This window comes from Doryrhamphus excisus, chromosome 9 (genome assembly GCF_030265055.1).
Source record: "Doryrhamphus excisus isolate RoL2022-K1 chromosome 9, RoL_Dexc_1.0, whole genome shotgun sequence".
In the NCBI taxonomy this organism is placed as follows: domain Eukaryota; kingdom Metazoa; phylum Chordata; class Actinopteri; order Syngnathiformes; family Syngnathidae; genus Doryrhamphus; species Doryrhamphus excisus.
In genome coordinates, this window is record NC_080474.1 from 10,265,102 (window position 1) to 10,279,556 (window position 14,455).

The following is a 14,455-nucleotide window of genomic DNA, read 5'->3' on the forward strand; positions in this document are numbered from 1 at the left end:
GTTGCAGACACGATCGTAATAATTGAATTTAATAATTCATATAATTCATATAATAATAATAATTGAAAAAAGTATTTTTCTTGCATTTCTAGTACTAGTACTTTTCTAAGTATAATTCATATTTATAAATGGAATCTTATTGTAGTTAGAGCATTAAAAAGCTGTTTATGATATTTTTTAACATTATTACATTTCTGATGGTGTATGATGTAATACTCCATAGTCATCTTTACATCAATATTACACAATGTAACCGACATCATAACAGAAAGTAATATAGACTCACATATGTTTGCATTGGAAAGAGTTCCTTGCTCCTTTTTTTGCTTGTTTTTTTTCAGTTCTTACTGTGTTGGCTATTGGCTCATCAATGTAACATAATGTAACATTATTCACACTTAGTGTCTAATGTAGAAAATGATATATCTCACTGTGTATTTTAATTTGTTGTATGAATTCCTTATACAGTACATGTATTTCAGTTTTCATTTTGCCATTTGTATGCTTGAACGTTCTTAATTTAGGCCAAAAAAATGAAAATATTTTAAATATGGATATTTTATGACTAATAATAAGCTGTATTCAACCCCAAAACTAAGCTTTATTAATTCCTATATTTTGAAAAACCATGATAGAGTGAAGCTGTGACTGTAAACATAAGTGAATAATCAGTAGCCCCAGCATCCTTTGATTTTTATAAATTTTTTTAATGTTGCCCTAGGCCGGAAAACACCCGTGGTAGAGTACACCCCTCTTTATATTTTCTGCAGCTTTTCTGTGATAGCAAATGCACATTTCATAAAAGAATAAACAAGAGTAGAACCTTGTTTAGTGTATGCCTTGTTTAATTATGTTTTTTTGTTAATATACAACATTTGTGGCTGAATATTCCTTGGTTTGCATACATTTTCCGGTTAGCATACAATGTGGCACATGTTCTGTTGCATTATTAATAATCTGTGTTTTTAATCAACAGTAAAGACAGTAATTCCTGTTAGCAGCATGATCGCTACTGCAAGGAAACAGGAACTGGAAGTCAGCTCCATCTATGGCAAATCTATGATGTCATCAGCAGTTGGTAGTAGTTCTTTGCGAACAAACAGTTATGCCACAAATCTAGGAAATAGTATATAAAACAATTCTACATTTAGCTCTATTTTAGGTTATTTTGCTGCAGTGATCAAAAGGAAAGCAGAGACTTGAGGAGCCTTGCAAACCAGATTAATGACTAACCAAGGTTCCCCTGTACTTAGATTTGACTAAATGAAATAATTGGGTTTTTTTTTTTCAGATTTTTACAATATTTTTTCATGATGAATGATTGCACAGGTAACAGATGCAACAATATTAAATTAGTGACTGTACACTGTATATGCTATGTATACAGATTTCAGTATGCTGCTAATAAGATGTGTATTGAATATTTCATAATACATTGGGCAATTCAAATTATATCGAAATGATTCTAAATAATCAGAAAAAAACCAACAGTACACAAATAATGATAATAATAGTGTCCATTACCTTCACCAAGGTCCAAGACAGCCAGTACTGCACTGCTCCGGGCCTCTCCCAGGTGATTATTGGCAATGCAGGTGTACAGGCCAGCATCACTGGGTTTGCAATCCCTAATCCAGAGGCCTCCGTATTCCTGGTTCTCCATGTTGAGTAGGTCGTCATTGTGGTACCAGTAGAGGGAAGGCTGGGGGTCTCCAGACACAGTCACCTTGAGCCGGATGTCACAACCTGTCCCAACGGCGGCGTTCCGCATTTTGCGTGTAAATATCGGCGGAGTTGGGCTTGGATGAGCAGGTCCTCGCTCCGGGCTTACTTTGGAACGTTTTGGAGGGATGATTGAGCTCGGAAGAGCAGCTTCTTCATCTGCCCCCATTTTCAGGGACATTTGTTCCTCTGCTTTTTTCATTGTTGCTTTGTATTGGATTCTGCCAGGTGTTGTATGGCTTTAACATGAACTACACTTTAGTGAGCCCGGAAGTCACATTTCTGATTACAGAAATTCAAAGTACTACCTGAAGTATTGTCCTAAATGGAAAAAAGGAAAAGGTTACCTGGTGATTCAGCAGTGAGCTGCCACTCTCTTACCCAGAAGTATATTTAGTGCAAGACCCTTTGGATCATGTTGCATTAACAGCTCCCTTGACTTGTCTCTTGAAAGTGGCGGCTGTGCCTTTTCTCTCCTCAACTCTTGTTGATGTTTAGCCTTCTGGAATTATTCCCAGCAGAGGTTCAATTGTCCTCAGCAAGGGTGAGGATTTCTTGTTTCCCTCAAAATGTCTTGCTTGGTTTCTGATTGAGAGCATCAAGTAGTATCCAAGATGCACACTGCCCCCCTTCCCTTTCCCATGAACTAATCCGCACCATGCATGACCCCCCCCCACCACCACCACCACCAGCGCCTCTGCCAGTTTGTAAGGGGAAATGACATTCGTGGCCCAGCAAGGCTTACAATGGCAGCTGCTTGGTCCCACCCCCTTTGTCATTTTTAGCCAACCTGGGTCCAGAAGAATGTGTGAGGTGGTGCAACAACCCAAACTTGGCAGAGCAGAAGCTGTCACTGAAAAACCAAATTGTGGGAGGCTGACAATTATGACGTAATTTGTGAAGAGTGAACAATTACAAAACTAACCTGTAACATCCTGTGTTACCCAACATACATGGTAATAAAAAATTAAAATTTGACGTATTCATAAAGCATCCTAAGGTTAAAAGGATGTTCTTAGTGACATCATTCTTAAAACAATCATCACATTTTTCCGTTCTAAGATACAAGTTATTCCTTAAGACAGCTTCTAAGGTGGCAAAATGTTCAAAAATAGAAAACTGTAGAAACAATATTTTTTTTCTACTCTGAGAAGCGTAGTTAAGACAGGCCCAAGAATCTAATATAAACATGGGGGCTGTCAATTGATGTAAATATTTAATTACATTTTGTAAAACTCATAATTAATCCAAATAGTTCGATTCCACCCTCCGACATCTCTTTGTGGAGTTTGCATGTTCTCCCCGTGCATGCGTGTGTTTTCTCTGGGGACTCTGGTTTCCTCCCACATTCCAAAAACATGCTAGGTTAATTGGCAACTCCAAATTGTCTATAGGTATGAATGTGAGTGTGAATGGTTGTTTGTCTATATGTGCCCTGTGATTGTCTGGCGACAAGTCCAGGGTGTACATCGCCTCTCGCCCGAAGACAGCTGGGATAGGCTCCAGCAACCCTGTGACCCTTGTGAGGATAAGCAGTAGAAAATGAATGAATGAATGAATGAATGAATAATCAGGGATGTAAATCTCTGTGCATGGTAAACAATTATATACACATCATAATACAGGGGCTAAGATACAATTCAAAAACATGCTTCAAATAATTGTACAGATATACAATTCAGCAGTTACATTTGTTGATGCAGATATTAATCTTACATCATAAAATAAAGTAGCCAATTTTATAAAAGTACAGTATTTTCAAAAAAGAGCACATCAAATCCCCAAAGGATGCTGTAAGGCCACAAGAAACGTTCAGGTGCAAAGGAAAAAAAACATGCAATGTAAAGGGATATCAATTGTGATTCAAAACTTAAAATATAACTAGAAGCCTTACATGAAGCGCACCCTCTGACTACCCTACATTTCCCACACATTTGCGGTGCCTGTGTGTGTGGTAACACGTACGTCAGGATGTAAGTATACCCCCCCCCCCCCCCCCCCCCCCACACACACACACTAATATACTGTAATTGGAAAAACTTATGACCGCTGACGATCTTCATTGATCTTAAAATCAGTTTATGGAAACTACCAACAACGCACTTCCTACCCTTTCACATTAAAAGCGCAGTCTGACTGGCTTGAACGAAGTCTCAGAAAAATAACTTTCAACAACATCATATTAAAAGCACAAAATGAATACAGAACCACCATTGGTACGAGCCTGGAGTTTGTTTAGCAGAGAGAGTGGTTATCACATCGTTTTTTGACGTGTGGCTAACAGCCAGTGTGCTAACATGAATTAACTTGACAAATATGAACATGAGCACTCAACACACACATAATAATGTCATCAAAGCTCACCTTTGTGCATTCACACCCAGCTCCAAAATTTAGGGAAAGGATGATGTGAAAGAAGAACAGAAAAAGAATGGGAAAAATATAAATGTCGATTTATAGAAGAAACGTTCACTTTGTCTCTTTGAGCCACGGGTGGTGCGTTCGACAACCGCCGGGAAAATACGCTTCTCGGCAAATCATGAAACAAATCGACACAAACATGCTAAAACTATGGGCCTTTTAACAGTGTGTAACAGTTTTAATTTGGTATGAATTGATTAGTGATGTACAAAAGTATTCTTTAACTTGTCTTTTTTTAATCACTGCTCCTTAAAAGTTTTCCATGGATCGGCAAGTGTTCATTTAGACCTATGGCATAGAACTCAATGAACATAAAATATTAATAATATTAATAATTAAAATATTAAATTCACCAAAAAAATGAACGTAAAAACAGCTGCTCACCACATTACCCAGTTTGGAGTCAGTTGATGTAGTTCACCTTTAGGGGGCACTAAAAAGCAAAAATGCACATGTTGCTCTTTAAATGCATAAAGACATAAAAAACATTATGCAAATAACAGTAAAAGACAAACACATTTACTCGTGTTGCTTTCATGCTATTCATTACAGGATATTTTGTCATGATGTCGACATTAAGTTATTTTGTTGCAAAATACACTTGGGACACCTATTTTGCACATTTGAACTGAACTCTGAACTGAAAAACTGAAGGAGGCTGTGGATATAGACATTATACTCTATTTTCACTCACAACATTTTATATGCATACACACTGAGCAATATTCAATGCAGCTGAGGTTTATGTGTGGTATTGAGCTTGTGGTGGTCAGGGTTGTCCAAACCTTTCCAGCTTGTGCATACAAACAAAAAATAAAAGTAACTGTCACAATTTTTTATCATGCTAAAACAGGAGTTTACCAAACTTTTTCCACTGAGGGCCACATACTAATGCTATGTTTAGAAGGAAAAAAAGTGCATCTCAGATTTGTGATATAAATGAAAACATATATTAGTAATATTGCGCTTTGCTCTTTCCCCCCAATTTTTGCCTCTTTTTTTCCTAAATATATTTATTTTATATATATATTTTGTTTTGTTTGTTTCTAATAATATTGCAACTGAAAAATAAATATTTTTCTTTCATTTTTCAACTTGATGCTACTAAAGTTATGTAAATGTTATTTTTCCTTATGACCACACTATTCTCTTAAAATGACTACTTTTTCATCTGAGATAACAACTTTTTTCTCTTAATATTTTGACCCTGTTCTTGTAAAATTACTGCAATTTTTCAATTTATGATGTTTTATTTTTAAAATAATGTATTGTTAAATCTATTTTTCAAATGTGTCACAGGCCCATAAAAAACTACCACAGCAAACAAATGAGCCTCGGGCTGCACTTTGGGCACCCCTGTGCTAGAACCATATTACATAGATATTACATAATACATACATATTACATAATGTAGTAAAATATATATCATAATCTTTGTTGTCCAGCAGTTCAGAGGTTTTAAAAGATACAAAAACAACATTAAATGAAAAAGATGACAATAAAAAATTAATTAATTGATGGTTGAAAATGCATATCTCGTGATTACAAAATCAGATTTGCCGTGTTTACATAAATGTTGATGTGACCTCAGACGACAGAGAAGACCTGCTTGTTCTGGACAGTGATGTTCTCTCTAAAACCCCCATATTCCTCATTATTTGCTGCAACCTTCTTCTGAACTTCTCCCCCACAAAAGCATAGAGCACTGGGTTGACACAACTATGCAGTAGGCCCAGACTCTGAGTAGCGAACATGGCCTGATCCACTGCGATTCTGGCAGGGCACCGGTACATGACTATTTTTGCTCGGAAAAATGTGTCCGTCATTACGGCGATGTGGTATGGAGTCCAACACAGCAGGAAAGCAACTACCACAAACACGATAACCCTCATGGCTCGCTGGCGCTGAAATCCCCCACGGATGTGAAGGAGGCGCTGGATTGTCACGCCGTAACAGGCCAACATGATGGCCAAGGGGATAACAAAACCCAGTGAATGGCGAAGAATTCTTGTGGCCAGGCGCCATTCGTTAGCGCTGCTGGGATCATAGAATTCAGCACACACTGTTTGACTGGAGTTGGGGGACGAGAAGGTTGAATAAAATAACCCCGGCAAGGATAGAAGTGCCCCTATGGCCCAGACAGCTGCACAAATCCCCCAACTGATGAGTTGCCGGTTCGACCTTCGGGCCTCCATTGCTCGTACGATCACCATGTAGCGGTCCATACTGATGCACATAAGGAAGAGGATGCTGGAGTAGAAACTGAGCTCTTGGATGATGGTGATTATTTTGCACATGGTGTCTCCAAACACCCAGCCCTTTGTAACCGAGGTGGCCCAGAATGGAAGCGTGACAGCCAGCAGGAGGTCGGCAAGTGCCAGGTGAAGGAGGTAGAGGTCAGAAGGGGGCAGTGTCTGCTTGCTGACGCCGATCACAAGACCCACAATCAGATTCCCAGGAATGGCCAAAAGAAAGATCATAATATAAAAAATACATACAAAAACTGTCACAGCATTCGGGATTGAAAATGGGCTGCACGGTTGAGTGTCTGGGTCTACGATGAATTCTGAGTCATTGTAAGTATAGTTGTATTCGTCATATGCCGAGCTGAAGCTGAAAACGAGAGATGACGAGTTGGTATCTGAGGGTGAGATGAAAATATAAGCATTCGGAACAAAATCTACTCGACAACTGATCAACAAATAAAACTCCAGTTCATCTGTTTTTAACTCAAACCACACAGTATGGTAGGCTTAATCTACTCTATTACACAACTACATTCCAGTTTGTTTGACATTTAAATTTATAAATACACACACATACTTAAATAAATAAATAATTTTAAGCAAGCATTAAGATACTTGCCAGTCATTGTGGTGGCTTCTGTGTGGCAGGCAGGACACAATGTCACAAGAAGACAAGGAACAAACTGACTTTGTTGACGCTTCTCTCCTCATTACAGCTATATTTTCCTGTTTGGTCACAGCCTTGTCATATATGCAAGTAGCACACACAAATCAACGAGTCCACACATTTTTTTGTCTTCTGAAGGTGCAGTAGTATAGGAATTAAACTTGGATACACTTTAGAGTAGTCAGGGTATAGCAGTATAGATTTATTAATCTCTGAAAAGGACTCAACACACAGCCATGACTATTTCTGAGCCACTATTTCTGATTCTGATAATTTAATAACCAATTTTAAAAACAAGTATCAGACGATGTCAATGTCCAGCACACCCACGACCCAAGTGAGGAGAAGCAGCATAGAAAACAAATGGATGGATATTTAAAATATGTTGTTAAATGCAGATGTTCCGTTTTTTATTTAATCAATCATATTATCCCTTTTGCAAATCTCAATCTTACTTTTTAATCAAGTGTCTATGTACAGTGAGTATGTACAAGTCAAATTCCTTGTGTCAGCATACTTGGCCAATAAAGCTGATTCTGATTAAAATAAAATGATTTAAATTTTGGCCATTAAAGATGCTAAAATGAATCCAATGTCTGTGCCTTTGGACTCCCCTATCATAACTTAGAGATTACGTAGCCCAGGTTTGTCAATAGTCCAACTCTTTGTTTTCTGCCTGCTATAATTGAGAATGGGTGTTGAGGAAAACAAAGCTCCGTAACGTTCATAAGAACATTCAACATAGCAATCATGTGACTGTGGAACAAAATGATTGGGTTCTAGTTGGGGACTTAAACTTTGCTCTTAATCAGGAAATTATGATAAATATATGGACTATATTGCGTATGCTCCATGTCCTTTTCCAAGCAAGAAGAAATGGGGCAACTTTGAAAGGCATGCTGTGGAGGTGCTTGGTGCAACAAAGGATATGTCGAAAGGGTGGGGTGGGTGGGTGCTTGTGGTGTGGAACACATTGCTCAAAAATGGAACTTGGAAGTACACACTTTTACATGTTGACTGATGAGACAAACCAAATGTGGTACAACCGTTGTCAAATTTATTTGCTGAACTGTTTCGCCAACGTTGAAGTGGTCCCACTTTGATGAAGGTACAATCATGGCATGACATGCTAAAATACAAACGACAAAAAAATGCTCTTGCTTAATCAACCTGCCTTATGCAAAAATACTCCCACCATCCTAGTCACAGTCACTTCAGATTTGGTTTTTGGGAGAAGAAAAAAAATGTTCCTTATGCAATCAGTCTACACTGTAATTTTCACAAACTTAAGGCCTTTTTCCACTGAAAAGCAGAAATATCCAGATTAATATGACAGCCCCGTGTTTCATGAATGACAAGAAAGTGCACAGTGTGTTCAAGTAGGCCGTATTATACCACCAAGCTGCACAGGAACAAGGGTTAAGCTATTCTATGGAAGAGGTAACAATGGCACAGAACTGACATTGAGGGGGCCGAGGACTGAAACAGAACAACTACAGCGTTCCAAGTGATCAAGGACACATCTGTGTACATTTCATCTGCATTAAAGAATGATGCAGCTACTCTAAACTGACCACAACCGCCAATATTGGGTTGAAAGAAGGTGAATAACAAGATGTAGGAGGATTCTCAAAATCTATTACCCCCCTTTACGCTTTTCATCTTTTGGCACGACGTGGGTCTCTGCCATTACTAATAGTAACTGAAGACTTTGCTGCAGCTTGAGGTCCCGCGATGGAAGCTGGAGGAGCACCATTGCCAGGTGACCGACCATTTGCTCGCCCAACGCTCCCAAAAGCAGAGTCACGAGCTGCTCCGGGTGCTGAACCGCCGCCGCTATTAGTGGGAGAAAACTGTGGCATGGATCCATTACCTGTGGGTGAAGAAAGACATATTAAGACTATTGAGTGCACCTGAATTAACCCACACTCACACCAAATTTAAAGAGAAAAAACTTTACATGTACAGATCACACTATCAGTCGCATGTGTCCACGTTGTAACATATTATACCAGACACATTATAAAACTTGCAATTCTACCAACACTCTGTGTACCCAGCGTCACTGGTTAGCACCGATGACTAAGACGTGACACGCTTTTGTCCCCTCATCAGTCTGCTGCATGCACAATACTCCAATATAATTTCTGAATTACTACAAAACATCTTCAGTTGCAAATTATACAATAAAATTCACTTAAACTTACCTGGCGCAGTAGTTGTACCTGAATTCTGATTTGGCGGAGAGTTTCCCCTCTGATTCTGGTCAGGTTTACCCTGTTAGAAAAAGATAAACAATCAATTTTAATATCTAACATATGGTGTGCAGCTACATGCTTGTATGATAAACCGAACACTAATACTGGACACCAGTAGGACTTTATGAGTTGTGTATTCACAGGCTGACATTTATAATCCTATTTAGTCTGTATGCACAAGACAGATCTACTGTACAGTACTTGTTGTAATACAGGCAATTAACTACTATCAGGAAAATTTTGATTTTGTGGTGACCTAAAAATAAAGGCTTACGAAAAAAAGAAAAATACACACCTCCACACATTTGAGTGTATAATTCTGGCACAATGTTTTCCATGCTGGTGAAGTGTAATGCAGCAAGACTCACCGCTATTTGTTTTTATTTACAGTTTGCGCCGTGACTTTCCTTTTGGTTTGACACTGAAACACCACTGAGGTAAATAGTCAAGTTTTTTTAATCTAGGGCTGTGTACAAGGAAATCCAAAAATAGGGAACTTTGATTTGTCACTATGCTATGTTTTTTTCTTTTAAGGTGACCCCATTATGTTTTTCCACTTTTCTGACTTCTAAATGTAGTTAGAATGTTATATTATGTTAAACTTATGTTTAAACTATTATGTTAAAGTGAGACCTGAAAGTGGTTTCGGGTGGCTGAGTTTTTTCCCTCAAAGAAGTTTGGGATGGCTCTCAGTTTTTTCGAACACCAGCTCATGTGACGTTACATGGGTGTTCCTGGGTACAAGCTGTAGGCTTGCCCTCCCCCCACAGAGCTGCGTTATGAGTTCATACACGGCAAGTCAGGGGCTCCTGACTCACTATTTTATTTCTATATTTCAAGGAGCTCCTGACTTACTCCTGACCAGTAGCTCCTGAGCACCACTAAAATTGACCGTTTTGGAAAGCCAAGAAAATGCAGCCGAATAGACGCAGCTTCTGGAAGATCTAGAAAGCGGATTATCATGTGTATCTGCTCTATAGGAGTCCACAACCCAACACAAAGGGACGAGAAATGAGCATAATATGACCCCATTAAGAAAGCATTGCATTTGTAGTTGACAAAGCAAATAATCATTTGTGCAATATAGAAAAATATTCATTTACATTTCTTTACAATATGTTTAGGGGCAATGATGGCCCCTGTGTTGCACTTTGGACAGTTGGAATGAGTATTGTGATGACGTGATGGGACTCCAAATTTGATCTGACTACTCACCGATTTATTTTGCTGATTTGCTTGGGCAAGCAGCTCTGGATTTGGCTCACTAAAATTGGGCACTTCTGAATACACCATGCAAAACCTAAAGACACATAAAACAATTTTCATACAGTAAAAACATCAGCTATTCTGTTTGTTTTACAAAATATTCCCTGATTCCAAATGCCAATCAATTGATGTTGGAAAAACAATTATCAAATAGGCAATTGATACAGCAAAATAGTTAAACAACATAGTTACATGTATCCTTTAGGCCAGGGGTCGGCAACCTTTATTATGAAAAGAGCCATTTCACCCCCTTGCTCACTAAAGAAAAATAGCCTGGAGCCGCAAAACATAGTATGTTTAAAACAAAATTGGAGGGAATTTGGGGCTATCAAAGTAGTTCAGATAAGAAAAAAACAAGTTGGAGTGCTCTTGCTAGTATTATATTAAATATAAACTTACATAAATATATGTGTAAATTACTGTAAACTTACCTGATACCTGAAGTGCCAATGCCGCTGTTTTATATGATCTCTAATTTATTTTTTAGAATTGTCAAATAGCTTTGGGAAAGTATGAAAAGTATTTATAAAGTATTTTCCTTAATGTTTACCTGTGAGAGAGAACTGAATAGCATCCTGTCTGCTCATCCTTGTACTCATCCAATCACCAGTCAGAACTCAGTCAGGATGCATTCATGGACTCACACAAAGTTGGATTTTTTAAAACTCATTACAAAGACATGCTTTTTCCCCACTGTGGTGTTAAAAAATATTCAAGCATTGCAAAGGGAGCCACAACAAAGAGGCTGAAGAGCCACATGCGGCTCTGGAGCCGCGGGTTGCTGACCCCTGCTTTAGGCTATGAGTTATGTTAAAAATGTACCATTGCGACATTTGCACAGTGTCGTACGATTTCATCTGACTTTTTTTAAAATTAGCTCTTGTAAATTTGAAATTATAAAAATGAACCACTAATGAATGATAAACTAGTGCATCTCACATCACGTATGCTGTGTTCGAAGAAGGCCAAAAAGTGCTAGATTGCAACATTTAATGGAAAGGCACTTATAAATAAGCATAAAAATGTACTATAAAATATGCAAAAATTGTGTTTTAACAGTATTAATTTACGTGTTTTATCACATATTTAAAAATTACCAATTTAGAGTGAAGACGATGTTCCATGAATTAAAAACACTGCCTTTTTTGTGTGACCAAAAATTTGTGGTGCTGTGACTGTAATCCGCTGTTAACCTATTTCTATATTTCAAATACCCCCATTTGAGAACCACTATTATTGTATGCCAAAAGACAGCTGAAAGACATGGTCATTATATCATGTGTATTTTAGCCATGTGATCCTGAACTACAGTTGATGTCTTCAGTATGTCAAAGTGAAGTATAAATTAATTAATGCCAAGTTAACTCACTCTCCAATCTTCTGCAGATCACCACCTCTTCCAGTGTAAAGTGTCAGGCATCCTTTCCATATGGAGGCATATCTATGACATACATCACATTATGTTACTCATGCCGTTAAATAACATTTTAGGTCAAGATTAGACAATACTGTTAATAATTCAATAAAAAATTATGAAGAATTGATCCAACCTTACCCTCTTGTGAGCTTGATAATGTCTCCTGGTTGAATAAGACTACCCAGTTCATCCCAAACTGAGATAGCAATGCTCCCACTCTTGTCTGCCACCTTGCAAGATCGTACTTCATGGCCATCTTTTGTTTTGGTGACTCGTCCTATGTAAAAGATACGGGGAAAAAACATCGGACCTATGTTGAGCAGAACAATACGTGTTTCTTTTTTTAATCCCGTTATCGCGTTAGCCTGCCCCTTTAAGACTGCACGAGTCCGTCGCAAGGGGACAGACTATACTTACCTATTTCCAAAACGATGAATACAATATTAAGGTTTTTCGATCCGGGCTTTACGTCTTTAATTAAGAACAGTGCCTCGTTTGATGGTGCGGCCATTGTCTGTGCTGATAGCTTCTTGTCACTTGTGCGGCTAGCAACAACGAGCTAGCCTTACGCGGCAGTTTGAAGCTACATTAGCAGTAGCCCTTCAAGTATATTAGTCAGGACAATTGCCAGATAACCCCCCGCGGTTGTTCGAACACACAATGTCTAACTACTCGGATGGTAAAGCCACATAGCATATACGTGAAGACCAAACGTAAGTCACTCAAACTACACAGCTAAGACTGCTAATGCTATCGAGCAAAATCGGCTACCAGTTTGCTATGTGACAGCTATCTTGTTTTTACCTACTTTTGTTTCATTTTCTTGTCGAGTCTGTGTTTCCGACAAAAGTCAATGACAGCTTGTGTCATCATATATTAGTTTAAGTTAAAAAAACGCAATAATGTGATACTGTTAGGTCCTATATAGCACTGCATTGAGCAGGCGTAAACATTGAAGGTAAGTAATAGTATGGCAACGACAACTAACCTAGTGTGTCTCTGTGCAAGAGTAGCTGACTTAATTTGACGGAAGTTCTATGTTTTCGTGGCTAGACAAACGTTACCAAAAAACGAAAGTGAAGCGCAAAGCACGTTTTAGTTGGCCGCTCACAAACCCATGCTTTGACTATTCCTCGGGAGGACTTACGTCAGGGAACGGCTGCCGGTAGTTTATACATTTTGGCCTGTTCCATTCTTTTTTTTTACAAAGGGGTGTGCTTCGCTAAATGGCGTATTCCTCTTTATAGTTAGTCGAGTTGAAAGGTCAAATGTTGCTTTAAATACAGTGCTGGGAAAATGCTAACAACAAACATAGACCTGAATCGACATCAAGTGACAATAACTGGTGTGTTTGTTTTTTTTTTACCAAATGAATCCTCACCGCCAGTCACCATGAGATCTCATGATTAGGGAGGTAACCCGAAGCAACCGAACTGTTCTTGTATTGGAGATACCTGTTCTTCATTTAAAGAGAGTTCTTCATACACTTAAACAGAGAGTTAACTCATTAAATCAATCTAGAAAAAGTTCAACTCGTCACGAACAGGATTCGAACCTGTGCGGGGAAACCCCATTGGATTTCGAGTCCAACGCCTTAACCTCTCGGCCACCGTGACGGGTACGCTTTTATGTAGTGACATTATTATCTTAAGAGTCAAGATATACGTATGACGATTTCTATGCTGGCGTGAGTATAGTACATAGGAATATATATAATTCTCTAATGACGCACAAATAACATTTAGTTTGAAAGGATGTACAGACGGGTGGTGCTGACATGATTCGAACACAGGAGGGAGACAAGCGCCATGAAAACGCGTGTTGACGTGGAGTAACGTTCAAAATCATCAACTAAGCTATCATCCAAACATGAAAAACACTATAACGCCAAATTATTAAACATTAAAAACAACCATTAAACAACATTAAACGACGACTGATTCAGTCATTTCGTTCACGAGCAAATGAGCCTTTTGCAAATTTAATGTCTTATTTTTTATATATAGCGCTGATATTTAACATGGTTAACATGGGTGGGTGAATTGACAAAAATATTGATAGTATTGATACAGATGACTTTTTAGGATATTGTCGTATTTATACCTCGTTATATTGTTTCTAAACTCGGGTTATAATTCCCAGTATAATACATTATTCTTTCGATATTTTACATTTTATTGTACATTATAACAATGTATTTGTTGTTAACAAATTTGTTGATTAAAAATGTATTCAAACATGTGAATTGAATTCAATGATCTTGAAGAATTTGAAAGGTATCAGTGTCAGTATCAATACAATTTTGTTTGAATGTACTGTACATATAGCATTTTTTTGTTTTCCAAATGCTATTGTATCCAAATATGTGTGGTCCTAAACAACTATATTATTTCTGGAGCTGCTTTGTGAAACATGTCAGTGCTTCTGGTATGGTACTTTGCTATGTTCAACTGCTAGT

The 14,455-nt window shown here is 38.1% G+C and overlaps 3 protein-coding genes and 1 non-coding gene across 9 annotated transcripts in view; all 4 read right to left on the reverse strand.

Annotated features, from left to right (window-relative positions):
• spegb (striated muscle enriched protein kinase b) overlaps positions 1-5,342 on the reverse strand; it is a 40,855-nt gene extending 35,513 nt beyond the window's left edge. For 2 of the 4 annotated variants that reach the window (XM_058082856.1, XM_058082857.1), the window contains exon 1: positions 1,525-2,330. In XM_058082856.1, coding sequence (XP_057938839.1) covers positions 1,525-1,924 — 400 coding nt within the window. In that variant the 5' untranslated portion in view covers positions 1,925-2,330. Of the gene's footprint in view, positions 1-1,524; positions 2,331-4,086 lie in introns of those variants that run through there. The other 2 variants (XM_058082854.1, XM_058082855.1) reach the window with 2 other exon arrangements.
• A 10-nt stretch (positions 5,343-5,352) lies between these two features.
• On the reverse strand, positions 5,353-7,015 carry LOC131135956 (C-X-C chemokine receptor type 2-like). The gene is made up of 2 exons (XM_058082391.1): positions 7,009-7,015; positions 5,353-6,784 (listed from the first exon to the last, which is right to left on the reverse strand). The coding sequence occupies exons 1-2, from the start codon at positions 7,013-7,015 to the stop codon at positions 5,709-5,711; spliced, it is 1,083 nt and encodes a 360-aa protein (XP_057938374.1). The 3' UTR covers positions 5,353-5,708.
• Positions 7,016-8,091: 1,076 nt separating this feature from the next.
• nabp1a (nucleic acid binding protein 1a) lies at positions 8,092-13,533 on the reverse strand. 3 transcript variants are annotated; one of them, XM_058082864.1, is made up of 6 exons: positions 13,379-13,533; positions 12,136-12,274; positions 11,950-12,021; positions 10,530-10,614; positions 9,264-9,333; positions 8,092-8,929 (listed from the first exon to the last, which is right to left on the reverse strand). In XM_058082864.1, exons 1-6 carry the CDS (start codon positions 13,389-13,391, stop codon positions 8,715-8,717), a joined length of 594 nt encoding a protein of 197 aa, XP_057938847.1. In that variant the 5' UTR covers positions 13,392-13,533; the 3' UTR covers positions 8,092-8,714. The 3 variants fall into 3 exon arrangements, with proteins under 3 accessions (XP_057938847.1, XP_057938846.1, XP_057938845.1); XM_058082863.1 differs by having other exon boundaries at positions 13,364-13,523; XM_058082862.1 differs by lacking the exon at positions 13,379-13,533 and adding an exon at positions 12,415-13,133.
• On the reverse strand, positions 13,532-13,613 carry trnas-cga (transfer RNA serine (anticodon CGA)). The gene has a single exon. It is a non-coding gene; the product is annotated as a tRNA-Ser (tRNA).
• Positions 13,614-14,455: the final 842 nt, after the last annotated feature.

Excerpts from the sequence above, each read along its gene's own strand:
- nabp1a (XM_058082862.1), bottom strand. The coding sequence starts at position 12,508 with ATGGCCGCACCATCAAACGAGGCACTGTTCTTAATTAAAGACGTAAAG. Across the intron at positions 12,022-12,135 it reads ATTATCAAGCTCACAAGAGG|ATATGCCTCCATATGGAAAG; the intron begins GTAAGGTTGGAT and ends TGTATGTCATAG. Across the intron at positions 8,930-9,263 it reads AGGTACAACTACTGCGCCAG|GTAATGGATCCATGCCACAG; the intron begins GTAAGTTTAAGT and ends CTTCACCCACAG.